Source organism: Phoenix dactylifera, chromosome 5 (assembly GCF_009389715.1).
Source record: "Phoenix dactylifera cultivar Barhee BC4 chromosome 5, palm_55x_up_171113_PBpolish2nd_filt_p, whole genome shotgun sequence".
NCBI lineage: Eukaryota > Viridiplantae > Streptophyta > Magnoliopsida > Arecales > Arecaceae > Phoenix > Phoenix dactylifera.
The window spans coordinates 2,971,446-2,998,453 of record NC_052396.1 but is presented as its reverse complement, the minus strand read 5'-3'; the positions used below and the strand labels follow the sequence as shown (position 1 = coordinate 2,998,453).

At 39.1% G+C, this 27,008-nt stretch overlaps 4 protein-coding genes, 1 long non-coding RNA gene and 1 other non-coding gene across 9 annotated transcripts; 3 read left to right on the top strand and 3 right to left on the bottom strand.

Moving 5' to 3' along the window:
• Window positions 1-5,588: 5,588 nt before the first annotated feature.
• LOC103704626 (FCS-Like Zinc finger 3-like) lies at window positions 5,589-7,038 on the top strand. Its single transcript, XM_008787983.4, has 2 exons — window positions 5,589-6,198; window positions 6,431-7,038. The coding sequence occupies exons 1-2, from the start codon at window positions 5,897-5,899 to the stop codon at window positions 6,627-6,629; spliced, it is 501 nt and encodes a 166-aa protein (XP_008786205.2). The 5' UTR covers window positions 5,589-5,896; the 3' UTR covers window positions 6,630-7,038.
• A 3,152-nt stretch (window positions 7,039-10,190) lies between these two features.
• Window positions 10,191-15,119, bottom strand: LOC103704625. 4 transcript variants are annotated; one of them, XR_003385140.2, is made up of 4 exons: window positions 14,804-15,119; window positions 11,626-11,739; window positions 10,902-11,519; window positions 10,191-10,797 (listed from the first exon to the last, which is right to left on the bottom strand). It is a non-coding gene; the product is annotated as an uncharacterized LOC103704625 (long non-coding RNA). The 4 variants fall into 4 exon arrangements; XR_005511919.1 differs by having other exon boundaries at window positions 10,902-11,516; XR_005511920.1 differs by having other exon boundaries at window positions 10,902-11,000.
• Window positions 14,991-15,093, bottom strand: LOC113462565. Its single transcript, XR_003385179.2, has one exon. It is a non-coding gene; the product is annotated as a U6 spliceosomal RNA (small nuclear RNA).
• Window positions 15,120-16,841: 1,722 nt separating the features above from the next.
• LOC120110811 (vegetative cell wall protein gp1-like) lies at window positions 16,842-18,019 on the top strand (the record flags this gene model as incomplete). Its single annotated transcript, XM_039126515.1, has 1 exon — window positions 16,842-18,019. A coding segment is annotated over one exon (993 nt), but the record flags the coding sequence as incomplete, so codon positions are not given.
• A 457-nt stretch (window positions 18,020-18,476) lies between these two features.
• LOC103704624 (pentatricopeptide repeat-containing protein At3g53700, chloroplastic-like) lies at window positions 18,477-19,401 on the top strand. Its single transcript, XM_026803639.2, has 2 exons — window positions 18,477-18,742; window positions 18,804-19,401. The coding sequence occupies exons 1-2, from the start codon at window positions 18,477-18,479 to the stop codon at window positions 19,399-19,401; spliced, it is 864 nt and encodes a 287-aa protein (XP_026659440.1).
• Window positions 19,402-21,403: 2,002 nt separating this feature from the next.
• On the bottom strand, window positions 21,404-27,008 carry LOC103704623 (metacaspase-1-like). The gene is made up of 5 exons (XM_008787982.4): window positions 26,506-27,008; window positions 25,851-26,181; window positions 23,268-23,388; window positions 22,083-22,286; window positions 21,404-21,700 (listed from the first exon to the last, which is right to left on the bottom strand). The coding sequence occupies exons 1-5, from the start codon at window positions 26,873-26,875 to the stop codon at window positions 21,641-21,643; spliced, it is 1,086 nt and encodes a 361-aa protein (XP_008786204.1). The 5' UTR covers window positions 26,876-27,008; the 3' UTR covers window positions 21,404-21,640.

The window sequence follows — 27,008 nt, the reverse complement described above, 5'->3', positions numbered from 1 at the left end:
TTGCCTAATAGGACGAGATGAGCATGAGGAGGATGGACCCATTTTGGAACCGAACCGGGATGGATTTTGGACCTGAATTTTGATTCAATTTCAGATCTTATCTAGGCTCGAGTTCGGGTCGAACCAATAATATATCCAAACCCGGCTCAAAAAAGAAATGGGCTCTATATTTAAGCCCAACTCCAGTCCAAACATTTTCAAGCTTAGCTTATATCCCGACTCGAAGTCGGCTTAGCCCGAGTCTGTTTCTAACCCTACTAACGAGATAGTCAGCAGTTAAATATGTTAATTGAACAATCAATTTAACTACTAAAATGATTTGTTGGAACATGTCCTTAACATGATTTTCTGCAAGAATCAAGTAAACTAACATGTCTCTTCCTTAAACTAACATGACTATTCCTTAAGATAGACTAAGGCGGACAAGGCGTGAACTTCAACGACCCCATAAATTTTATATTCCGACAACAAATCTAGCACTAGCACTAGTTTTGATTCCTAGACCATATATCATGTTCCTACTCCAACTATTATATGCACAAAACCACGTACGCAGCGAACTACTCCCAACTATTATATGCACAAGCATGAAGGCAGAGAACCGTGACTCCACTGGGGTAATGTGGGCATTAGATCGAAGAACAAGAAATTTAATACCTAATAAAAGATAGGATGCATCACTTCTAGACCAAAGATCATGTGCTCTTCGCTTTATAAAACCATTAGCCCGTACTTCCACAAGTCCTCGTTGCATCAGCGTAGGATTCTGATTCCCTTGGAGGCCTCTAAATAACATAGGCGGAGGCCGTAGATCCATGGTGTCCAACCATGTGTCCATGTACGTGGCCCGAGAGAATCCTCGAGGCTATCGTCAAACTAATTCTTTTCTCACATATTGTACTAAAGAATTCACAAAGAGAAAGGGAAAGGTGGCGGAGGTTACCACCTTGAAGCGAGACATCTTTTCCATCGTCCCATTTATTTTATCGTCACACCACATAATTTGAGCTCACGCTGCCGGGGAAGGAGCAACCGGTCATTAGAAAACCCGAGAGAGAAGAGAGACAGAGAGGGGCTGGGGCTACGAGGCCTTGTTGGCCGGCGAGGGGACACACGTGTGCTGAGTCTGATTGAAATACTTCCCACGTGTCAGGATCAATTATGGGGCTCACGGCAAACCCTAAAATCTCTCTACACTGTTTTCTTTATGTAAAGAAAGCATGCACCTGGTTGGATGTGGGTCGCCACCATGTGATGTCTTTCTTTAATAAGTTTATTATATTTATTTTACATAGATTATTTAGCATAATAATGTTTGTTTTTTTAATTCTAGTCATGGTTTCAGATGCCGGCATGGCTGAATGATGATGGAAGTTATATATCTTGCAGATCTTAGCTGCGCCTAAGCACGCACGTACACTATTCTTGATCCATCTGCTGCCAAAATATGAGCCAACTCATGATGAATCCTCTCAATGTTTGAAATGATAAGATCATGATCATGTTGAGCTTGAGATATTAATCAATCTATTGCGTGATTTCTTCTCATAGGCCTCGACTCGTTGAGCTTGACGGTATAACTGGAGCCTTGGCTCAAGCTCGGTTTGCTTGTTCTAGCTAGCTCTAGCTTAACTTAGAATGCACAAGTTGAGCAAATGAGAGAGAGTTGATCCAATTTTCTTATAATACACATGAACACATACCAAGTCAACTATGGGATAGGTGGAGCCTGATTTTTGGGCAACCACAGCCATAATAAAACTGGCTTCAGGCTACCCAATTTGAGTGCTTAGATGAGTTTTCTCATGTATTCTATCAAGTAGAGCAAATGAGAGCACATATTTTAATTTGTTGATGTTCGCTTGTTATTTTCTCCTTTGCTGAAATATATATAATTCATACAACTAAATAATCGTAATTTTTGGGTTTTAATTTATAATGTCAAGGCCCTCACTGTAAGTTTGTGTTTTGTCGCCTTGCACTACTTTAAAAATATTGATTAGATAGCTATCATTAGGCCGCACTTTTTTATTCCATTTTGGTGTATAAGAATCTTCGAGAAAAAAAAATCTCTAAAAATTGAGTGTACGTAACTCTTTCCTATGGCAAGTTGTCATGACGACATGTATATAAATGCACAGTTTCATCATTGATGATTCCAGTGCTACTCCATGCATACAGAACGATGGACAATATATTTTATAAATGCAAATAAACAGTAATTGCATTCAACGAAAGCCCAAGCCTTTGCTTATGTTTTCTTATATCTCAATTCCATTAAATAAGTGTGTCAGCTAGATGCCACATAAATTTGAAGATGCAACCTTATATGCTGACAAATAAAAAAAAAAACTATAATAATATTTATTTTATTTTTTCTGTAAATCATCATTTATTTTAACATATTTTTCATCTTTATTTCAATATCAAACATAATAATTTGATACAGAATTTATCTTACCATGCTAGATTAATCCTAAACCTCAACCTACAATATTTTTCTAATGAAAAATCCATAATACTTGTATTTCATATTGGAAAACCCTAGGGCCCGTTTCATATTGGAAAAAAAAAAACAGAAGCGAGAGATGATATTTTTGATCGATCAATAAGTTGCAGATGTTGATCGTGCAAGTTGCACCAAGACTAGAAGAAGGAAACTTCTCCAAATGATAATAATGTGCAATTGTCACAAAGACGGGTACCCTCAGGGGTGCAAAACCTGGTGCTCTCACGAGCAACTTGCTTTGCGCTCGCCCAACCACTCTTAGAGGCGTTTCCTCGAACAGTCTCTGTACTGCGTGGTCAAGTCTACGCACGTCACCCTCTCTGGCGTTTCCAGAAGACTTATTAATCCCCGCCTTCAATAAAAATGCCGCAATAGAAAACTCAACAAAAAAAAACAAAAAAAAGTGAAAAAGAATCCCCACCATGGGCCCAGCGGCGACGTGACAGGAAACGACACATCCCCAACGTCTCGTTCACGAAATTCCGGTGATAGCCCATCGTAGGCCGTCTGATTTTACCGTCTGTGTCATGCGTCGCGTTAAATCGCATTCCAGCCGGTACTTCTCCAGCTGGACGGTTGATGTGAACCGGCCCCGTCTCGTTTCTGTGAGTCTGGACCGCGGTATTGGGGGGTCCGACGAAGGGGACACCGCACGTCACCCCAAACGTGTCACCGTCGTGCTTATTGGCGCTACGCCAAGGGAAAGGGAAATATTAGAGAAGCTCGCTTCACAGAAACAACAAATGATGCCATCACGACCGTCCGGTTCTCCAATCCGTGGGCTCTCGGTGGTCCCTCAAAGCGCATACCGGACTATGGAGTAGATATTTCTGCTTCCACCCTTTTGTGTCGCATTCCGGCCTGCGGGGTCACCGTCAGTACTTCATCACCGCCGTCGCTTTTTTGCTGATCGGCACAAGCTGCTATCCATCTCATTAGATCAAGATCCAGATTCTGTGCACCGTGTTTAACCAATTGCTACATTTTTCCGAATAATTCTAGTTAGAGGCATAGCATCACAGTATTATAACTTAGATTATAATTGTTTTAAGGTCTTTAATTATGTTATTTTATATTTTTACTTAATACGGGTACATGATACTCCGTATAGTGAAATTTATACGGTACTGGCTGCCTTCTTCCTGTAGACATCAAGCAACTTGCTCGCACGAAAGGGACGGACGGCTCTCCTTTTCCGCTGATGGCGATGGAGAGGGACACGCACTACCCCTGTGCCACGCCCTTTCCGGTGTCCGCCGCACTTTAAGCGCACCTCAATCATTCAAACACCAGCATCAAGCTAAAGCCCCCATTTCTTTTCCCCGATCCCCCCATAACGTAGCCCAAGTTATCCTCCTCCAATAATAGCCGTCCGATCCAGCTCCAATTTAATAACCATTAGAACTAGAGGAAATAACGGAGCGGAGGACACGTTAGGCCAGCTACGTGGTGAGATGCCCGAAGAAGGGAAATCCACGTAACGGAAAGCTCGGGGGAAGCGAGCTGATACGCTATGATGGAGTGGGACCCACTGTGGCCCCGGCGGTATGGGCGAGGGGCCCGCGGATGTGGGAAAATAAAGCCGGGGGAGGGAAACCGGGGCGCAAGACGACGAAAGTCCGGCAAAAGGGGCCGGGGTGACGTCATGGGTGACCGGAAGATTAGGATCGTACGGGGAGGTGTCAACCGGTGAAAGCCGGTGGGTAAGAGGGTGAGGTAACGGGCATGTGCTGGTGGTTTGGGAGGGGCGGAATCCGAGATCTGAGGCGGTTTTGGGGGGGGGGGATTAAGAATAGGGGCCGGCTTTTGTGCAAATTACGGGAGTGTCCCCCTTCTCTGACCAGGCTTTTATCGGATGTGTGCCTGGTTTACATTCTGGAAGAAATATTAATTTATTTTCTTGAGAGGTGCGGTGATGCTTCGAGATTAAAACACGTGGCAGGCAATCAATGCCTACTTCTCCTTTTCAGAGGATATTTATGCCCATAACTTATTCTAAAACCATCCTCTATATTCTTCCCTCGCTGTACATAATTTGAAGCTGATTAGCATAATTTGAATCAGTAAAAAAAGATTTTTAAACCTCCTCTAAGTAAAAACTAAACGAAGTTTCGAGTTAAAATGATTTTAGAGATGACGTTGCACGGTAAAGTAATTTGGCATGTAAGTCAAATATAATAGTTTCTAGAAAATATTTGGTCAATACATAATTTTATATCAATTTAGTTATAACATATAATATTTATTTTTTAATAAGATTGATTTGATTTTTTTTGAAAAACAATATAAACAATGAACTATACGTGATTGACTGAATATACGTAACCATCGAGACATGATAAAATTCAAACTAAATACTGAATAAACTAAAAAAAAAAAAGGAACGATAAAGATATTTCAAAATTTAGAACTAACAGACAATATTGATGACCAGTGACTTTTTGTTTGATTACTACTAAAAAATACTAGTAGACAATAAAAATGAGGAAAAAATTATATTTTTAATCATAAAAAGCTTTTATCAATATGGTCACGTGATATAAAAAATATGGTCAATATGGTCAATGTAAAAAATCATATGATAATCATAAAAAATAAAATATGATAATCATAAAAAGCTTTCATCTGCACTCTCGAAACAAGCAACCATCCTTGTATATTTTCATTCAACAAGAAACAAGATTAAATAATATATTATATATTTGGCTGTAAGTAAATCAATGGTATGTAGATATTAATATTTCCAAATGTCATACATCACCATGCAATTTTGTGGCCAAAATAGTTTTGTCTTTAATATAGTTTCCACGAAGATATTGCACATAGAAACAAGTACTGCTGAATTATAAAATTATATTTGAGTGATGATTGATTAGCCTATGATTGATGGGAGAGCAGGACTCGGGAAGCAAGTTTAAATTAAAGCAGTGGCAGTTTCGCAATTTGGGGATACATATGGTGGCATTTGGGCCGGCAGGCCCACTTCTCCTTGGCCCCCACTCTCACCCTCAACCGCTTATTAGTTTAGGAAAAGTGGGGGAGGGGAGGAACCCAGAATCCGGATACAGGTTGTGCCCCGGCCAATGGGTTCGCACGGATTCCAGGAACCAGCCGCGGTTTGAAAGCCACTTGTTGAGCCCAAGAGAGCCCACACCCTTCTCTCTCTCTCTCTCTCCCATTCTTTAACCCACCACACCGCTATTAGAACAACCATTCCGCCCCTTCCCCCAAGTCGTCTCTCTATAACCTCCTCACCTTCCTCTCCTTCTCCTTTCCAGAGCCGCTCCTTCCTTCCTCTAAACCCAGTAGAGAAAGCGGAAGCGAAAACGAAAGCGAAACGAAGGCTTCAAAGCCCTGAGATCTCTCAATCTCAAGCCAACCTACTCCATGGACGGCGCTTCCTTTTCTTCGTCTTCATCTTCTTCTTCTTCCTCCTCCGATCTTGAAGCGGGGTTCTCCGGGAGTGCTCCTGCTCCTTACGTTCTCTACCCCTCTTATTATGGTAATAATAATAATAATAATAATAATAATAATAATAGGAGGAGGGGGAGCTACAGAGCGCTGGTGGGGTCCCCGAGATCGAGGTTCTACTGCGACCCTCTCTCCGACGATGAGCCTCACCACTTCCTCGACTCCTGCTTTCTTTGCAAGAAGCCCCTCGCCGGCAACCGCGACATCTTTATGTACAGGTTTGCCCCTCGACTCCTGCTTTCTTTGCAAGAAGCCGCCTATTTAGTCATCGAGTCATTTCGGGAGTGAGCAAGGGCACTTTTGTCTCCTCACCTTTTTCTCCGGCGAGTTTGGAGGCGCGACGGTGACCGGTGTCTCTGGAATGACAAAAGTGCCCTTAGGACTTCTTGGAATGGCCGTGATATTATTTTGGAATTTGTTTGATTCATGGGGGATGTTTTGGGGATGCAGAGGGGACACGCCGTTCTGCAGCGAGGAGTGCAGGCAAGAGCAGATCGAGATGGACGAGGCCATGGAGAAGAAGTGGAAGCTCTCCTTCAAGGCTTCTTCCAGAAAAGAGCGGGAGGCACAGAACCAGAAGCCCAACGCCACCAGCCCTCCCAAGGCTCGGAAACTCCCCGTCCAGGCTGGAACCGTCGTCGCCGGTTAACACTTTCAAGTTTCAACAAAACCTAAGTATCGAAATGAATACAAGAAGGAGGAGGAGGAAAAGAAAAAGGGAAAGGAACCCGGAAGAGCACCAAGCATGACTTTGATCCTATTTCCTCTTATGAGAAGGAGCGACACAAAAAAAGAAGAAAAACCGAAGATTTTTTTTGTGATGTACAGGAAGAAGAAGAGCGCGTTATGTGTTGTTTTCGGATGTAAGCTTTGGTATATGAGGAGGAAGGGTTTTTTTTTTTTTTTAATGGTGTGTAAGAAGTTTAATATCTTCGGACTTCAGAAGGAAATTATGAGGCTTTTAGCACGCTGTTTTCCTCTCTGGAGTTCGCTGGCTGCAGGCGCCTGGGTTTTTTTGATGGTATCGGCCGATGAAATGACCGAGCTTTCGTTTTCGATGTGGATTTTGTGGAAAAATGACTAGCGATATTATTTGGTAAAAGTATATTTTAAGGGAAATATGATGGCTACCGGGAGTTTAATTGTTAATATTTATAGAACAAGAGAAAAAAAAATATTTTTCTGTTTAATTGTATTCAGTATATTTTAAAGGTTATATATATTTGTATATCGATTTTATAATTTGTTGATATAATATTATGTTAATAAAAAAATAATATTTACTAATATTATTTTAATAAGATTATGCTAAAAAAAAATAATACTGATGGATACAAGGTTATGTTAAGAAAAAAAATTAATATGAACTGAAATAATGGGGACTGATAGATAATTTTTAGTATTATTTTAATATTAATAAATTTGTGATATACCGGGTTGGAGGTAATATAGGAAAAATAAATTCAATGCATGATAAGTGGATGGTAAAATAAATAATATTTTATTTATTTATTTGGTAAGATGAATACCATCAGAAGGACCATATTAATTTTTTAGGCAGATTTATGAAGTGGCGGTAATTTAAAAAGATTAATTTTTGATAAAAATATTTTTATTTATAGTATATTAAGAATAATTTATGTATCAATTAAATATGGTATTTTTTAGTTAGTTTTTAGATAAATATATTTTTAGAAATTATCAAATTATTCTGATATCTCAACCAAACCATCCTTTAAGGTATTTCACTATAGCTTTGGTTTGTTCTTGCAATTTTTGTAAAGGTGATTTTAGAGTTGGAGATGGTTTGCTCTGCATTTGGGATCCAGATTGACATCCAAGAAATTTAACAAGTCTTTTGTAACATTTAGACGCTACTTTTTTTTTTTGAAGGATAAAGTCTTCTAGAGTTAAAATCGCGTTGGAACATGATGGTCGGACCCATTTGTGGACAAAAAGGGTGGGATAGTTGGACCCATTTATGGACAAAAAAAAGTGGGACAGCTAGGAGAAATTATTACTCAGATCAGATTCAATGTATGGGTTGGTCCAATCAAAACGCAATACATGTAATAGTAATTATTTTTTTTTTATGTGTGATAGCAACACGTCCTAGAATGAATTTATTAGGTCCATTATAGATCTAATCCAACTAATAATTTTTCCACCTAATATAGCCGAATGAGTTTGCAACCATTTGCTCGACAATTCTAAGGTTCAATTAATTGGAATTCTATAATACTATGTTGTTATATATCTTTCCTCAGTCTCTCTTCCAATTGGGTATTCATTTTTGGGTTTTTTTTTTGGTACATCGGCAGCTCACACTAATCTCGCATAAGCACTGTCATCTGAATCAAAGAACAAAATACTACACATCCTTAATTTCCTCTCAATTTAAAGGTTTCTCTCTCGTTATCACAAGATATTTCTCTTCACCTTCTCCATCATCCTATAAGGTCGATGATGGTGGTGGGGGCTGGTAAGGTCATGTAATTGTCGCAAGAAGCAGCACTGCTGCTCTGGTGGGCCGCAACAGTTACATGTACTGCACCACAGGCCATGGCACTAGAAGTGGGTGGGGACTAAAGAATAAAATCACTTTTCCTTAAAGCTCACATCTAGGGTTTACTTCCCTTAAATGAACATAGATATATACTCAAAAAATATAGGTGTTTATTAATGCTCAAAAAAAACATAAATATAGCTGTTCATAGATCTTTGGGTTCAATCCGTTGATGAAATGTAGTTCTATTGATCTTTTGGTATTACTTCTGTCGCCTGTTTGTATTTTCAAACATTTAAATTGAACGGTACCAAAGCCCGTCGCACCAATTCCTGACCACCAAATAAAATTTGGCTTGATATTTGAGTGGGATCAATAAAATAGTAGCCCTTCCAGTGGCATTTCAAGTCAAGTCTTCTCCCTGACTAAAACGCAGCAAACTTGATACACGACCGGATTGTTTCCTACCATTGACCTGGCCAAGTCTTTTGATCAATACTCAATTCTGGAATATTTGCACTCGATGCTCTCTCACATGACTGAGTCAATGGACTGAAAGAATCAAATGACGTGCCATCTTAATTTTATTTGGTGGAAGATCAAAATGTATTGAATCTTTGGGCTATGTCAACTGTGCTATTGATTCACTAAGTGATGATGAAGCAAATAAATGATGGTGAGAGCTGAGACCAGTGCATGAGGGCGTTGCCTAAGAGAACTGTGTCACAAAATCTTAGCAATGCCGGCTCCATCTGGCCATCTGCGTCGCACTGCAGCAGCCACCAACATAGCCACATTTGAATTAATTGATATCTTCCCACAAATTCATGTGATTTAGATTTAGTGGAACAATTACAAAAAAAAGAAGAAAATTATATACTTTTATATCCAAAAACTTCTAATAGTTCTTCGAAGGAAGTATTAGTTAATTTGAGCCATCATGGTAAATTATAAACATCAATTCTAGCCCTTCATGCTAAACAATCCATGGATGATCAATTGGTGATTCAAATATTGATGTTTTCTCTCAACATTGTGAGTAGCTTCCTTTGAGAAGGCACGCATCATGTTATCACTCCATGGGTTGTCTTGCAGGGCTTTTTGTTGGGTTTTTTGTATCTTTTCTGCCTTCATAACTCCTTTCGGCTGAAGACCGTCTGACCCACGGCACTCAGTCAACAGTGCGTTTTTGCTGTTTACCATCTCTTCTATTAGACAACCTTCACTATTCAACCATCATTTCCATCTGTTACCTAAGAGAATATTTTTTTTTCTCCCCTTAAGGTTTACTGATTAGAAATCCTGTCCTCTCTTACATCTACTTTAGAGGCTTTTTATTGTTCCCAAGAAAGCAATTTTACCATGACTCCCTTCAAAAGGAAAAGAAAGAAAAGAAAAGGAAATTATTTCTTTTTTCTCTTTGTGAAGAAAGAAAATTTTTCGTTAACCACAACAGCTACAAAACCAATTCCTTGCACATAATGATAAGATTTATAAGAAACAGAAAATTATTTGAGCCTTACTTTGAAGTCTTATGGAGTGTGCTGGTTCTCAAGGCATAGGTCTTACAGCAACTCTAATCACTATTACCAACCAGAAAACGCAGCTTCTAAACTGAGCAGAACTGTAAGGCTGAAGCTGATTGCTTAGTAGATGATGTTTTTCTAATAAAAATCTATCATTTGTTCTGGTTTGGCCAGAAGATTGATTCTAAAGCTTTTGTTTGTTTCTTATCTCAAAAATCAACATTTCCTGAATGGGAATGTTTTGCAGCATACAATTACCACCATGGATTCCTGAGGAAATTAGCAGGGATCCAGATATCATATACACCAACAGATGGGAGGCGGAACCCAGAGTATATCTACTGAGGTTGCGACACGCTGCCAGTGCAGAATCCTGCTGCATGAGAAGTTTTACTGAGATTTTCTTCGACCACCTTGATGATGTGGTTGTGGTGAGCACCAATCCTCCATATCAAATTCACAACCAATTACTAATCAAGGAAAAGTTCTTGACCACAAGTCTTGTGACCGGACAGTGATATCTTAGTTACCGCATTTGATTCTTCTGATCATCCAATCCATGGTCCATTCTTGAGAACAAATGATCAGCTATATGGAAAAGCCAACATAATTTGCAAAATTAATTGAAGTCCTAGATCATTAACTCCATTAAGTCCAAGAAGCATTGGTAGAACATCGTGCACCAATTTTATCGATGCTGAACATCCATAGCTCACATTTGAAGAACCCAATCTTCGACATGACCTCGTTTTAAGTCTTCAAGCAATCTTCAACATTTTGTGATACTGAATCAATTATTCCACCAATTTATTAATATTCATTGTTTAGAAGTTCATCTTTCATGATGACAATAGGATAAAACAGTATGCAATCAAAAACTGATACTAACCTTCAGTAAATTCAAGTGGGGATGGGCCCCTGTAGGGAACTGCGATATCCATCTTACCCCAAGAGCAATGAGATTTCCCAGGATCGGAGAATCGAAATGCTATGACAAGGTAATTGAAAACACACTCAATTTAGCTTATGTACGATTTGCAGCAAATTAGATAATGATGCTGTAAAAGTTCTGAAGTATTCACAATAGTATCTAGTAAAATTCTTTTTCTGAGTAAAGCCTGTAGACTTGAACATTGTTCGGAAAGACCATCAGTATTCAGATCATAAGGAAGATCTCAAGAAACGTATGATTAAAAGAAACGTCCTCCGATCATGTGCAAGGCAACAAGTAAAATGAAAATCAGCAATATTGCATCCAAATTTATACACACATTAATCAAATCTCTCATGAGTATATGTCATTTAACAGTACATGAAAGCTTCTCTGCAAGCTGCTGCCTCCATTGAAGAGAATTGACGGCATTTTGTGGCGTTTGTGAAGAGCATGGAAGAAGGTGGAAGGAAGTTTTCACTTCCTTCACTTCCTAAGATTGACTCCAGGCACTCTGACCTCTATATGTTGGTTTTATAGGAAGTAAAGATAGGAGTTCAGAGGGTAAGATAGCTGCTGCCATGTAAATGGACAAATATGAATCTATGTATACATGGATATAGCTGTAAGATATAATTAAGCAAAAATAAGATGAAAATGAAGACAATGAACTAGGGCTTACCCCAGTGGTCATACTCTACTTAGCAACCAGAGATTCCAGATTTGAGTCTTGGGTTGTGCATTCTCAGGTATAAGGACCTAGATAATTACAATACAGTCGGGTCTCCCTCCCTTTCTGAAAAAGAAAAAGAAAAAAAAAAGATGAAAGTGAAAAGAAGCCTGTGATATAGAACATCCAAAATATTCGGCAGAGTATCAAGTATATTTGTCCTAAAATGTCTTACTGTGATATCTCCTCAAATTCCAACTTAACCATTCTTCCCTTTTTATAGAAAAAGGAAACAGTTGCCATACGTCTAAACAATGACGACAAAGTGCAGCTCCTATGCTATTTGATTAATTTGAGCAACAAAGGAACTATATTTTTTCCTTGGAGGTTTGGGCGTTTAGATTGGAATATGCCACCCCTAAAGTATATTTGAGCATAAAGGACTGCTTAGTTAGCCAAGAGCCACTCAGAAAATAATTGAAATTATAGTCAAAGAACTGTATTTATAAGGTGATAAAAGAAAGAAACTGTAAGTTGCTAGAAGTTGATATGGAATTTGATGATTTAACAATATGAAATCTTCATTAACAAGTACATAGCAAAAATATTGCAAAAGAACTAAGCCAGATGACATATTGACAGAGCCATCGCCATAGAAAACAACATTAAACCCAATACAAAACTAGTATGTATGCTATTATCCATCAACCGCTATATGCATATCCATGAAGTCTATAATGATATAGTGGAGAGGAAATTTCATTGAGACTCACATGCATCACCTAATAACTGCCTGCCAGGGCAGTCATTGGATCCAGTCTGATTCAAGTCTAAATCAAGATTTAGACTGGGGGTAGGTTCCAGCAGGCTGAAACGAAAACTGTACTCTCATGGGTCCATCCTGAGCTTAGTTCTAGCTTGCTGGAACATACCGATTGATTTAGTCATGACAAAGGTTAATAGTGCTCATTTTGTCAACAGTACCAATAGATGGACCTGCAATATCATGATGTGATAATGTGGCTTGTATGAATCATGCTGATGATTTCAACCAGTATGATTAAAACAATCTCTTCCAGGCTCAGCCTTGTAAGGGAATCAAGATTGAACAACCCAAATGATTTCTATGTCTGCATAACAAAAAAACAGACCTTAGGTCACCAAAAGAACTTATCTCATATTTTAGTGGATTTTCTTCCTTCATCACTTTGCCTTTTTCATACATTGCACTGTCAGCTCTCTTAGTGTGTCTGAGCTTCCAAAACTAATATAAATTGGACCTGCACATGACTTCCTGGAACTCCTTTTTGCTTTGAAAATTACCAAATTCTACTATTTTAGATATTTATGTGACATGGATGGCTGAAGATTTCCTCTTCTTTCAGCCAAAATCCCTTATTGTGTTGAGCTACTCGAGGATAACTGCATTGTTTTCCTATTTTTCTAATATAAATTGACAAAAGCTTGCAAACAATCATTCATAACATCCTCAAAGTTGAGAACTGATTGTTAACGCCTCATTCCTCATCTGACAAAAGTCACTGAACTCTAATTTTTTGCCAACTATTCAAGCAAGCTGCATTATCTGCAGTCTCCCTATCATATAAGTCATGCATCTTCATCTGCATCAAATTATGATATATTCTCATTTGGTACATGACAGAAAAGAAAAAATAATAAAGACAAATTAAATTCATAGACTTTTTATCTGATATTTTCCGCTCAGTATTATCCACTCAGAGCAACTATCTTCTATGCATTCGATAAGTGCAAGGATTCTTGCTACTAAAGATTCCATCTATCATGAACTCTCTCTACATCATGCTAGGCTAAACATTCTGCTCTTACGAAAAATTCATTTGTCGGCAAAAGAAGAAGACCAATTCATCAGAGGTGTCAAATTAAATTGATCAAATATTCTCCAACTTATAGCTCTAACACAATTATGTCAGGGTATGAATGAACTACAAATCCATGTAAACAATTAGCACAAGCCTCAAGTCATAAATAAATCTGACAAAGAAATGTCACCCAATTGACATGGAATAACCTTCTTGTTTTTTCAGAATAACCACAAGAAATTTCTCTGATAAATTGTGCAGCTAAATGATTACTTCTTTACTCTATCAACTGAACTTATGCCATCGCAAGAAAAATCACATCCTTTAATAAACAGTCTATTAATTCTTATAAAATTCTGGAGGGTCTTGAATCAAGTCTTATAAAATTCTGAACCATATTCCTAAACCTACTGCTTTAAAATGTAGATCAATCTGTAAATCAAGTAATGTGTTTCTGAGCAAGCATCATTTATTGGAGTCACAAGCCCCAGTTCACATTTCTCAATCAAGTCATACCCATTGTAAATTTTTAGCAATCCGCATATCCAAGGCAACAATTAATCCGTTTCAACTGAAGCATATGTTTCAGTGGGCTGTGATCACATTATAGAAGATTGTTTAGTTAATTTTCCATTCTAAGAATTTTCCATTCTAAGTCAAATTTCTATTCAAGCATATCAGTTCACCTATACCAACTATCTATCAAGTAAGAAGAATTGACAGCTAGCTGCCATCCCTCCATGCCAAAGAGGATAAAAGATAACGGCAAATCCTCAATCCTAGTGGCACAGGAAGCCAATGCCATGTTATAAGATCGCAAATTTCTAAAATGTTGACGAATTTCAAAATCGAACCCAACAGTAAGGTGTCAAATCTTTCAAAATACAAATCTTCGCATCCACAGTTATCACCCAAAACTGCATAGAGAGGATTCTAAGCATGGACAAACGAATGGAACACTGAAGCAAGATATTCAGAAATGAATTAAAAAAAAATTGTCCGTGCTCCAATGAAGTTCTATTGCTGATCATGGGTAATATATCAAAAGAGTGGGGGGAAAAGCACATCAAATTACCATGACGATGAAAATTGAAAGAACAGAAGCTAGATATCCAGAGATGAACTAGAACAGATACTAATATTTGGAAAAAGTACAAAAGCACATGAAATTCTGGGGTTTGCAGCATCGTTTCAAATGGAAATTAAAGGCATGAAAGCAGGCAAGATTCAGGGTTTGCAACATCATCGGACGTCTTCAATGCGTGGTATAAATCGCACAAAAAAGATGGAAAGGAAGAAGAAAACTAAAATCACTAAAGCAGGGGACACTTTAGGGTTTGCAATATTACCTGATGTCTTCACACCTCGTATAAATTGCACGAAGCAAGAGAAGGAGAAAAAAAAAAAAGCATGAAAGCAGACAAGATCTAGGGTTTGCAACATCATCCGGCATCTTCAATACGTGGTATAAATCGCACAAAAGAGATGGAAAGGAAGAAGAAAACCAAGAGCCCTAAAGCAGGGAGGAGGAAAAAAAAAAATTTGGACCATTTCTCGATTTATGCGTGTCATCCTTGCGCAGGGGCCATGCTAATCTTCTCTGTATCGTTCCAATTTTATCGGATGTCTCCGAAGAGACAACCCAAAGGCTTGCCGCTACTTTGATGAAGGCAATCTATTAATTGCCTTGAGCGATATGGGATTAAATTCTTCTTGGGGCGCCTTGCACCGTACGATCACTAACATGGAATCTTCACCGTCAGATAGAGAGATGGCCGATAAAAGGATTCGGATTTTAGGAGACTTTAACATTTTCCCTGTGCGTTTATTCAATGAAGCACTGATTAATACTCTTGCAGCTTAATAGCCTTGGAGCTTTCGCAATATTGCAAAACCCCCTGATATAGCTTGAAAAATTTATTATTTCCTATAATCGAGTTTTACTTGACCCAATAACATATTCCTACCATGATTATAATTGGCAATGAGAGCTTGAAGTATTATTTCTCTATATCATAGGAAATTGTTGCGTATATCATTGGAAAAATTTAAAAAGGGTCATAGTATATGAAAATAGGAGTCGGGGCAAAATCTCTTGTAGGTTTTTTTTAAAATTAATTGCCACTGGAGATTTAATATTGAAGCCTATGTTTGCTAATTTATGGGCTGGCCGAAGTTTTACAACAACCTATTTCTCATGGAGCTCGAAATTATCTAAAATTCTTGTCGTGAAAAAAAAAATTACAAGGAGATTGAGCTAATTGCCGCATAGCCTTTATAGACAATCCAATCAGGTGACACAAATATTTCAAAGGAAAAGCATAATCAATGACCTTGCAAGAGATCATTCTTGGTTGGTGATCTAAGGTGCTCTGGTGGTGATTTGAGAAACACCCATCACCAATCAATTGATAATCCTTTTATTATAAAAGCATACATGTGTATATAAATTTATTAGACATTTTTAGGCTAGGTTGGGTCCTTCTTGTCTTTTTCAGAGTTGCTTGGGCCTATATACTTCTATAGCATCAAAACATGAATGATCCAAGCTTAACCCCTATAATCAATGAAGCTTATCCTTAGACATGGCCAACCCAATATATATCGCACTGGAGTGGTATGAGTTTGGTTGTAAGCAACTCTCTAAACCCAAAGCAGATTTCCTCTTCAAACCCAAACTAGATCTATTGGAGGGTTTGGTCTACATTTTAACCTATACTCTGTTTACATTTAGTCAAGAATTGGGTTGGTTCATATCAACAGTGAACAGATTTAGTGAGATGTAACTTTCCAATGATAATACAATAAAGATTTTTTTTTGCATTAATACCTTCTAAATTTTGAATTTTGCATGAATATCCTTCTAAATTAATATTTACATGTATATTCTCGTAAAACATTTGTTCTACTATTTTATTTTTTTATTCTTATTTTTGCATATATACCTCATACCATCTAATGCCGTTAAAAAATTAACGATTTCAAATTAAAATAACTAAAATATTTTTAATGGGTAGATGTGCAAAATGAAATATTTATAAGACGATCATGATGGAGAATTAAAAAAAAAAGTAATTTCAACATTTTATTTTATTTTTAATTAAAATAAATATAATTTTTATTAATGGTGTTAGAAAAATTATTATATTAAATGTATTTGTAAAAAATTATATTTTATAAAGATACATAAATAAATATATATATTTTAAAAAAATTCTGCTAAATTTTAATTTTTAGAAGGTATTCGTGAAAAATAAACCTATAATAAACTCAGAAATTTAATAATAACGAGAATCCTTGGAGAATCCCAAGCACCAAGCCCACATGCCGACCGGCACTCCTGATGCTCTTCCCCGTAGTCCGCCGTGCGCAACACCGCTCCGTTAATCCCCGCTGTCATCCTCCGCCGCCGCCGCCGCCGTCATCCCTACCCCTCTTCGTCTCTTCTCCCACCCGTCAAGATCCTACCTTTCCCATTCCACCCCACCTCTCCACCGCCGCCGCAGCCGAAGGCTTCGACCCCATCGACCAGTTCCTGCCCCCCCGAGCCCTAGCCCCGCCGCCTCTCCCTTCTCCGCGAGACCCTCCTCGCCCTCGCCCGCGCCCTCAAGACCGCTCCCGAATGCCTTCCCGCCCCTCAAGCCCTCGCCTTTGGCTTCCGCTCCGGCGTCCTCCGCTCCTTCCCACTCCCCCGCCCCGCTCTCGCCTTCTTCGCTCGCTCCCTCCCGACCTCTCCGCCGCCACCGTCCGCTCCTGCTGCGCCGCCGCCCACCTCCTAGCAGCCGACCCGGCCCTCAAACCGCTCGCCCAGGACCTCCTCGCCTCCCTCCTCCATCGAGTCGGCCCCCTTTGCGGCGCCGAGCTCCTCCTCTGGACCGACCACCACCGGTACCTCCGGTCCTACCCTACCGTCCTCCATTTGGTTCTCCGTGCCTTTCTCAATGCTGGAATGGCTCCAGAAGCCTTAGAAGTAGTGCGCCGAATGAGAGGCCGGGGGAAGACGCCATTCTTCAAAGGCTGCTATTCAGAAGGGGTGACTCGGAGAGTGCCTGGAAATTGTTTAAAGATATGATTGGCACAGGCCCCCAGCCGAGCTCGAGGACCTTCAATGCAATGATTCTGGGGTCTTGCCGAAAAGGAGCCGTCTCTGTTGGCAAGGCCCTCCTCGGGGTGATGCAAAGATTTCATTGTGAGCCTGACGCATGCAGCTACAATATCTTGTTCAAGGCACATTGTGTGTCTGGGCGGTCCTCCGATGCCTTTGAGTTGTTTGATTCAATGCTTGACTCTGGTTGTGCTCCAAATGTTGTTACTTACAATATACTTATTGATGCTTTGTGCCAGGAGGGAAGAATGGAGGAAGCAAAAAAGGCCTTTTGATGGTATGGAAGAAGAGGGCCTTGAATCTAACACAATTACTTATAATGTTCTAGTCAATGGGTATGTGAAGGCATGGCAAATTGATAAGGCGAATGCAGTCTGTAGAGAGATGAGGGAGAACGGACTGACCCCTGATTGCTACACCTTAAACATTCTTGCTGCGGGGCAGTGTAAGTTCCACAAGGATTGGGAAAGTGAAGATGAGCATTCTTTGGAATTTGTTTTTAAACCAGAGGAGCTCCTGGAAGGGCCAATGCTGGACATGTTGGTTTCAAGGCTCTGTTGGGACGGGTGGTTGGATGATGCCCGGGAGCTTTTGCAGCATGCTGTTGAGGAGGGTATGACAGTGAGTGTTGCAGGATTTAACTCTGTTATCACTGGTCATAGCAAGGAGGGATTGGAAGAAGAAGCTTTTGATTTATATCAAATTATGGTGGAGGTTGGTTTTGCACCCTCACCATCCACTTGCAACTCCTTGCTCATGTGCCTGTGCAAGAGAGGGAGGTTGGATGATGCCAGGGTGCTCCTAGATAAGATGGTAGAGAAAGGCTTATAGTGTGAGTACATCTTTTTTCACAATCTATTTAGATGGGTGTTTCAGAATGGGCAATACAGCCGCTGCTTTGAGGTGTTGGAATGACAATGGAGAAGCAAGGGCTCCGTCCTGATGTCATTGGCTTTTCGGCTTACATTAATGGCCTCTGCAGAGCTCATTACATGGAAGAGGCATATGAAGCTTTCCATGAAATGTGTAGGAGAGGATTGATTCCCAACAATTTCACATACAACTCTTTGATTTCTGGATTTTGTAGGGCTGGTAATGTAGCTGAGGCATTGAAATTGGAGAGGGAGATGAGGCAGAATGGCCTTGTTCCTGATATATTCACAACCAATATAATTATTAATGGGTTCTGTAGGATTAACTCCGGATGTCGTAACTTACAATACTTTTATCAGCTTTTACTGTAGGGCTTTTGATATGGTGAATGCGATGGGCTTTGTGAATAAGATGTCTTCAGAGGGTTTTGAACCAGATATCTTCACATATAACATATGGATTCACAGCCTCTGTAGCTGTCATATGATGAACCAAGCCATGAAGGTGCTAGATGAGCTTGTTTCGGTGGGTTTTGTTCCTAATACAGTTACTTACAATACAGTGATGAACAATATCTGCAGTGATGTACTTGATCGTGCTGTGATTCTAACTGGAAAATTGCTTAAGGTGGCCTTTGTTCCCAATGTTGTTACAGTTAACCTGCTGCTCTCTCATTTCTGCAAGCAAGGGCTGGCAAAGAGGGCCTTGATTTGGGGAGAAAAGCTTAGACATGTTTCCTTCATTTTTGATGATGCCACACGGAATATACTTGACTGGGCCTACCATGACATGCAAGAGGATGCAGAACCTTTGACGGCAGAGTCCAGAAGAAGCTTATTTATAGAATTTCTCATGCACATTACTTATGGATCCTTGTACAAGAGTGAACCTTTAAAACATAAACCATTGATAATCAATAATATTGCTGGTCATGGAATTACCAAGTCTTCAATGATGGATGTGAGATAGTGATATGAGAACTATGTGGCATGAGCAGATGTTTTCTGGGTGGAGGTGCTTAATACCAATATTCCCATTTCCTAGACTTCTTCATGCATGAGATGTGAGGTTGTCTTATGTTTGAGAAGGCCATCGGGCCATTTTCTTCTTTTCATGGGATTTGAATCTCATAGAGAAGTATGGAAATTCTCCAACTCATGTAGCAGGAGAACCAACTATTGCCATACTCCCAGTTATTCAATGCTTTTGGTACTCAGTGCAGTGCAATGCAGTCCTGATTAATAGATATATGAAACAGGGTGCAAGGTCAGATCATTAATGCTCTAGGATTATCATAAAGTGGAAAGGATCCTGAACTGATATTGCGTTGATTGGAAACTAGTTGCTGGACTGAAGTTGGACTGCTTGTTCTCTATTTTAAAGCAAAGGCTGGAAGTCGGTCTGAAAGATCATAACCAATCGCATTTCTTGATAGGTTTTGGATGTTACAGGCTCATGGAACATTTTGATGATTCCATCATACTGCATTCAGTCCTATATTGTATATCAGTGCAATTTCTTCAATAATTCTACCAAATACAGAATCCTTACAGTTTTGCCAGCTATGTGTTTTAATCACATTCAATAAGGTCATTTTAATGCACAGGTAAGAACAACTATCTTGTTTCTATAATTATTTCAGATGCTAATCTAGCAAAATTGAACCATCTCCTCGGTTGTCACATTTTGCCCGGGGAAATTGACAGTTCTTCTCCGTGTTCCTCTAGGAGATACTGCTGCAGAGTGGGAAGAACATCCTTGTCTGATCCAGAGATAGGGCATTCAACTTTTTAGAGGGCATTTATATGTATGTATGTGTGTGCGTGTGTATATATACATACATATATGTGTGTGTGTGTATATACATACATATATGTGTGTATGTATGTGTGTGTGTGTGTGTATGCTTGTATCTATGTATATGTATATATACATGCATAAACAACAGATGTAGCTACCTTCTGTCAATGGGAGTTTCCATCAACAATATTGATCATTTGGCATAGTTGGGAGTCCATTTTTGTCAAGTAACAAATAGGGCAGGACCATTAGGATATACAAGATTGTCGCTGTGACCTTCTTAACCTTGATGAGCTACAAATTCATTGACAGCAACTACATTTCCTTCAGCTGCTTCGTTTTGCATGCTTGAACATTGCCAACTTAGGAACTCCTCAAGATGGCAATAATAAATAAAGAAGATATGCAGGAGTATCCTGCAACTTCAATAAGCTGTTTGCTTGAGGTAACTCTATTGGGATCAACTATGATCGAGATAGAAGTCGAACAATTCAATTGAACAATTCGAGCTAAACCAGAACCAGTCGGCAACTTGCCATTTAGTCAAAGCATTCAGGTCTTAAATTGGTGTCGAAAAGTCTCATATAATGCAGCACACAACATCAGATAATACACTTGTGGGACTCTCAACTCTTAACGACGCCCTTTTTTTTCTTCTCATCAGAAGTTATTTCATAAAGACTGACCATGGTAAGAGAGAACGGGGAGCAGGCACACTTGGCCATGAAAGCTGTTTCTTTGGTCAATGTAGTTCAATCGATTAAGCTCCATCAGGTGAGCTAAAAAAAAGGCTCAAAGCATAATCCATCAGATATTTTTTTTATAGATCTAGAAGTAAATGAGATGAAATTTTTGGTACATGAAAGCTTACATATTTAAAACATGATTAATTAGCTACCCTACTACAAACTACCCACTGATGTAGCACAGAACTGGACACCAAAATCTATCTCCGGTTTTGTAAAGAAATAAGTCTTCTCAGACAGGTTGAAATGACCAAATTTAACCGCAGAGTGCATTTTAGGACAAAACAGACACATGAATTCCGAAAATGTGATGAATCTATATCTCGTCGTTTCTTTCGTTTTCCTGAAGCCCTTTCGAATGATATTTGTTGCATGATGCAGTAAAGCTAGAGGTTTTTATCAATTATGAAGGCTTCTGAAATCCCTTTCGGAAAAGGTTGTTTCAATAATAAATTAATAACTGAATCACACCGGTTAAATTATACCCTGCTGAAACATAAGATTGTATATCTACAAAAAAGTTCAGCAATTTTAAGAATTTCAAAAACCAAATCCATCATTGGTACAGGGAAATGTATGAAAGATTTGGCCTCCCTCCATGATGGCAAACCCCTTCCTGCAATTAGCTGTACACAATCACCAGAAGAGGAAGAAACTGCAAATCAAAGAGAGAATGGCTTCATATAAACATCAAATGGTTCGCAAGCAGTCAGCTGTGGCTCCTGCAAGGAAAGATACAGGAACAAAATTTACTAGAATTGGTTGAATAATAAAAACAAATAAGAATAATAAGCTCAGACCCCAAATTGTGGATTTAGCAAAAGTAATCAAGACAGTAAAGCAATTTTTTTATTCCAATGCCTTACTGGTGAGATTCAACCACCTTATTATGTATTCTTGATAGGAAAAATGGCATACTCCTATCACAAAGTCAGTCAAGATGGATACATCCATGTGCGCATGATTAAATCTCTTGTATTTTAACAAACCTTTTATGAGTTAAAAAAATATATAGCAAAATAAATGAACTTGTACTGGCCATGCTAAAATCGGCTGATTTTTAAACCTGCAACAGGGCAGATGAAGGAAGATTTTTTTAAGTACCTGTCTCAAACCACCACTTAAACTACCTCCTGTTAACAACATGGTGAGGACTGTTGTGACAGGACCTCCGCTCGTTGCGTCAGTGCTTCGGATGCTTGATCGCATGGAATTCAGTATACTTCCATATGTTGCTCCATGACCCTGTTCAATGGCTTGGATAAAGCAGAATGTCATCGCACCTGTCGAGGTGATCTTCGAAAGAGCCTGCTCGTTGAATCACTGGAAGCCTTAGCACTTTGCAGTGTTGATTAAAGAAATTTGTTAATTTGAAAAGGAAAAAAAAAATCAATTGCAAAAAAAAAAAGGATGCATGAGATGAGAAAATAAACCCAATTAAAAAACATGGAAGTTGGTGAAAGCAATTAAATGAAAAGTTTCTTCTGCTTCGGAGCTGGTAATAATCTTTTTTCTCTTTTTTTTTATAAATACAAAACTGAGATAAGATAATAAATGAAAGATTGCAAAGAACACTATGCTTACATCTGAGCAAGAAGTATCACTACTGCAGCTCTTTTTTCTTTCTCTTTATTTTTTTTGGTTATAAAACTGGATCAGGGCTCATAAACTAAGGGTTACAAGAGCCTGAAGCTTATGCCTGAATAAATAGGACTGCTTCAGTTCTCCACATTCTGAACCAATGATGTTCAGAAAAATTCTGAAGCATTGCATCCCGAATGGCTCAGAAGAATATATATATATATATATATATATATATATATATATATATATATATATATATATATATATATTACAATTGTAGCTTTGAACTTAAAGGGTTGTTAAAAGCATTCCAATGGACTTCCCTAGTTTCAATATTGGCCAAAACTGTAAATTCAAAATTGATCTTGGGGATACTGAAATGGCATTCAAACTTTTGCATGAGAACTATCACCGTGCAGGTGTCCATTTCAACGTGGCAGTTGAACATGAGATAGACTGCTGGATCCATCACATCCGATTGTTTGCACTACTCTGTCTCCTTGCCCAAATTCTTGATATGGATGATGATAATACAAAAGTGCATTATTTCAAGAGAAAAAAGAAATGTTGGTTGTTGGCAAAATTTGGTGCTTTGTCCTGCTAAAGATTCCACTGAAACCAATATTTTCAAACTGAGCAACAAATTGTTTAGACTTGATACACCTTAGTCAGTGCCGATTGGAGGAGAAAGTAACAAGAGGTTACCGAAGTATCAGCAGAAGTTTGATCATCATCACAACCGCTAAAAGAAATGGCTTCCCCACCATTGGTACCTTTCCAAACACCAGATCTTGGGCGATGGTCTTCCCATCCATATTGTCCATTCCTGTATCGATAATAAAATATCTATTAGCTAAATCATTACATTTCCAACTGAAAGACTAAACAACTTGAAGGATACAAATGAAATTAATGATCACCAAGATGAAATAAAGGGTATCATGAATTTGATAGGATATGGTGTTGACACAATATTGTTGATCAACAAGAAGCCAAAATAGTACAATCTTGGTAGTTTGTATATACACATTGCCAATGTTGTACTAGCAGCAAGATATCAATAGGCATGGTGTCGACCAATAATACACAATTATTGACTTTCAACTTTCCAGTACAAGCTTCTCACCCTTCAGTTTCATGTTATTCTTAAACAACTTTACCTTTATGGTGTCGTTAATTTTCCCTATAAGATGATTAGATTGAAATATGTCTCGTGTAATGACTGAATTTAATTCTGTTGCACCTACAAAGATGCATATGCAAATTGGGTATGATGGAAAAATCTAACTTCCCATATTTAACAGCACGACCAAAAAACTTGAGGAATCTAGCTTGCATATTGAATCTCCAAGAACATAAACTGATAGAGTCCATGATTAGAAACAGGTGAATCATTCAATATTGGAAAGTAGTTAATAAGGAAGGGAGTTAGCCTTGTTTTAAAAGAAAAAGGAAGGAGAAGAACATATAATGGAGTTTTAAATAACTTGTAGAAAACTGGAAAATTACAACAAATTGGTAATTTCTGAAACCTTATGGCTTAGCAAAACTATATCCCCCGGCAACCAAGGGAAAGAGGAAAATACTTAATTGGGTTCTTGTAGTGATATGGGGACATCAGAGTAAACCAAAAAAAGTAATACTACTGAAGCTCTTATGGGTGCTTGGACACTTAAACTGGTGTACATCATTGTCAATTAGTTAAGCGCCCCTCGCCCCTTATTAAAAATTTACCTTCTAAGGCTAGAAAGACCATCGTTGTGTCCATTACTAAAGGCTCAAGATTCATATTTCAAACTTATCTACATAACAAAATCTATTAGCTTGGACTCACTAAATCATGGCTAACTTTAGAAGGATCCACCTACTATTATATCACTCAACGTAATCCATAAATTAGTGTTTACAAGAATAAGGCAAGGGATATTAGAAATATATCATGAGTGTTTGCTTAAAAAAACCTCAGTTTCAAGGGACATGGCAGAGATTTCTGAAAGTGGCAATAGTGGAATACGGTTTTAGTGGCTAGGTGGCTTCTATATTGGGTCAAACGGGATTAAGTGAAAAGCAAGGTTTTAACAGGTTTAACTGCAGGAAATCAGATCAAATTTGATTCTTAATCGAACAGGAAAACATCAAAGAATAAGTGGAAAAAGAGCTCTGAGGAGCTGGGTTACTAGTAGGCAAAATTGGGTTCATAGTCAACATAAGAACTTGATATAATGGGTTTTCCTGACAGCAATACAAGTAGATCTGCAATTGGATTTCCAACTGGATTTCTTGGTGGCAAACACAAAAGATGGTGCAGTCGAAGGACCACACACCTGCCACGTGTCTGAACCAGGAACCCAAGCATTGAAAGTAGGTCTCGTAAGGGTAACATGTGTGATGGAAGGCTGCTGAAGCTCAAGAGGTTATCACGGCTACATGGAAAGCTGTGTTTAAACAAACTTGAAGGCTGGTTCCTTGAGATTCATGCTAAGATCTACAGGTGGGATGGAACACACTCTGGTCAGCCACCAGATTTCTAGTACGACACTACAAAAGGATACAAAATGATACTTCACTCACAGGTGTCCAATGGAGCTAATTTTTGAAGCTTAACTCAATCTGCTGTGAAAAAAGAAGCTTTATAGATATCAGTCCAAAAGGAAGCTTCACCAAACGAGCTAAGTTTTGAAGATTAAATAAAGTTGAAGTGAAAAAAAAAAAGGCAGCTTTGTGTACATAAGTCCAAAAGGAAGCTTCTTTAGCATCAGCATTATTTTTTGATGAACTGGTTGTAATACATCCAGTATCAAGTAAGCTTTTGAAAGCATCTTGAATCATTCAAAACTGGTCAGATGACAGAAATTCGACTGATTTAACAAAGATGTATCATAACTGACAAAGTTTCAGATATTATGAAAATGCCATCCTCCGCAGTCCATTGATTTAAGGATGAGTTTTCCTTATTTTTAGTTAAACTTTCATGTTTTTCCTTCTCATGTTAGATGAGATAGCAGTCCAAATTGCTATTTATTTGATATTTATCTTTTTATTTTCTTTATATAAACAATATCTATAAAAATTAGGAAAATCCTATCGATTTTAGGAACCCTCTCACTGTACTCAGTTATAAATCAATCAATAAAGCTTTCTTTGAAATTTCTCTCAAAAAATCATATTCCTTTTCATCGAGGAAGCATGCTAGACTTTGTTATGTGTGTTGTAACACGCCACTAATGAAAAACTTTTCGCAATCACAAAAAGAATATAATCATGAAGCAATTGTAATAGATTATTTACCTCTTCATTCTGCATAGGAATGGTAAATCAAGAACAGTACCACTGTGGCAAGCATCTATTATAGCATGAAGCCTAACCCCATGAGGAAGGGGTCTGACGATGGAAGCATTGATTTCATCATCGACAATCATTCCTTGAGTTTCAAAGTCCAGCGGGCATAGGGTTTCATCATATCCATCAACCTCGTCTGCATGATAGCTCCTCTGTTGTGAACCATGCCCAGAATAGTGGAACACCAACGAATCTCCTGGCTGACAACCTTGCACAAGCCAATACATAGCCATCCTAATGTTTTGTTTCGTCGGAATTTTGTATGGATCGGTTTCTTCTTCTGAAATCCAACAAGAGACTTCTTAGGACTTTGGTTCTAAGGAAAGGAGATACCAATGATGCCACAAATCATATATTATCCAAGTGGTCAAAAAATTTTTTGGAAGCACAGAAGACAAGCACGCATGCATGAACAACATAGTTCAGAAGAGTTTGCAGTTTGAATTTGAAGGATGAATCGCGCAAACAAGTTAAAAATCCAATTTTGACAATGCTGATCCACTGGCAATCAATACACGATCGAGCCAATCGTTAAATCGATCAAGATCCGACACAATTCCGACAAAATTCGAAACAAGATTTAACGACGGAGAGAGGAAATTACCGGTGAGCATGATGATGGAGGCGTCGGGGAAGTGGAAGCGGTTGACGAGGAGGTAGCGCATGCACCTGGCGTCGTTGATGCAGCCCTTGAGCTCGTGCCGCGAGTAGCGATACGAGATCCCGACAATCACCGCCTTCTTCCGCCCGTGCGGCGACGGCGGCGGGCCCCACGGAGTCCCGTGCGGCCCCGGCGGCGCTGGCGGGCCGTAGCTGCCGCCGTAGGCGGAGGAGGATGTGGCGGCCGGAGGGGGGATCTCGCGGGGGTCGGCGACGTGGGTAACGGTCTGGCAGAGGGCGCAGCGTATGGATGTGGCCCCCGGCGGCAGCTGAAGCGGCGTCCGGCAACCGGAGCAGTCCACCAGCATCATCATTGAGGAACAGACGGCTGCGATCGATCGTGGGCGAACGCGCTGGTATAGCTTGGTTAAAGCTGTTCTCGCGGAGGAGGAGGAGGAGGAGGAGGAGGAGGAGGGTTTTTTGTTTTTTGATAACAGAGGGTAAGGG

Coding starts and splice junctions, on each gene's coding strand:
- LOC103704626 (XM_008787983.4), top strand. CDS start 5,897: ATGGACGGCGCTTCCTTTTCTTCGTCTTCATCTTCTTCTTCTTCCTCC. Junction 6,199..6,430: donor CGCGACATCTTTATGTACAG/GTTTGCCCCTCG, acceptor TTGGGGATGCAG/AGGGGACACGCCGTTCTGCA.
- LOC103704624 (XM_026803639.2), top strand. CDS start 18,477: ATGGAGAAGCAAGGGCTCCGTCCTGATGTCATTGGCTTTTCGGCTTAC. Junction 18,743..18,803: donor ACCAATATAATTATTAATGG/GTTCTGTAGGAT, acceptor CTTTTACTGTAG/GGCTTTTGATATGGTGAATG.
- LOC103704623 (XM_008787982.4), bottom strand. CDS start 26,875: ATGATGATGCTGGTGGACTGCTCCGGTTGCCGGACGCCGCTTCAGCTG. Junction 23,389..25,850: donor TTCCTATGCAGAATGAAGAG/GTAAATAATCTA, acceptor TTATCGATACAG/GAATGGACAATATGGATGGG. Junction 22,287..23,267: donor AAACTTCTGCTGATACTTCG/GTAACCTCTTGT, acceptor TTCAACGAGCAG/GCTCTTTCGAAGATCACCTC.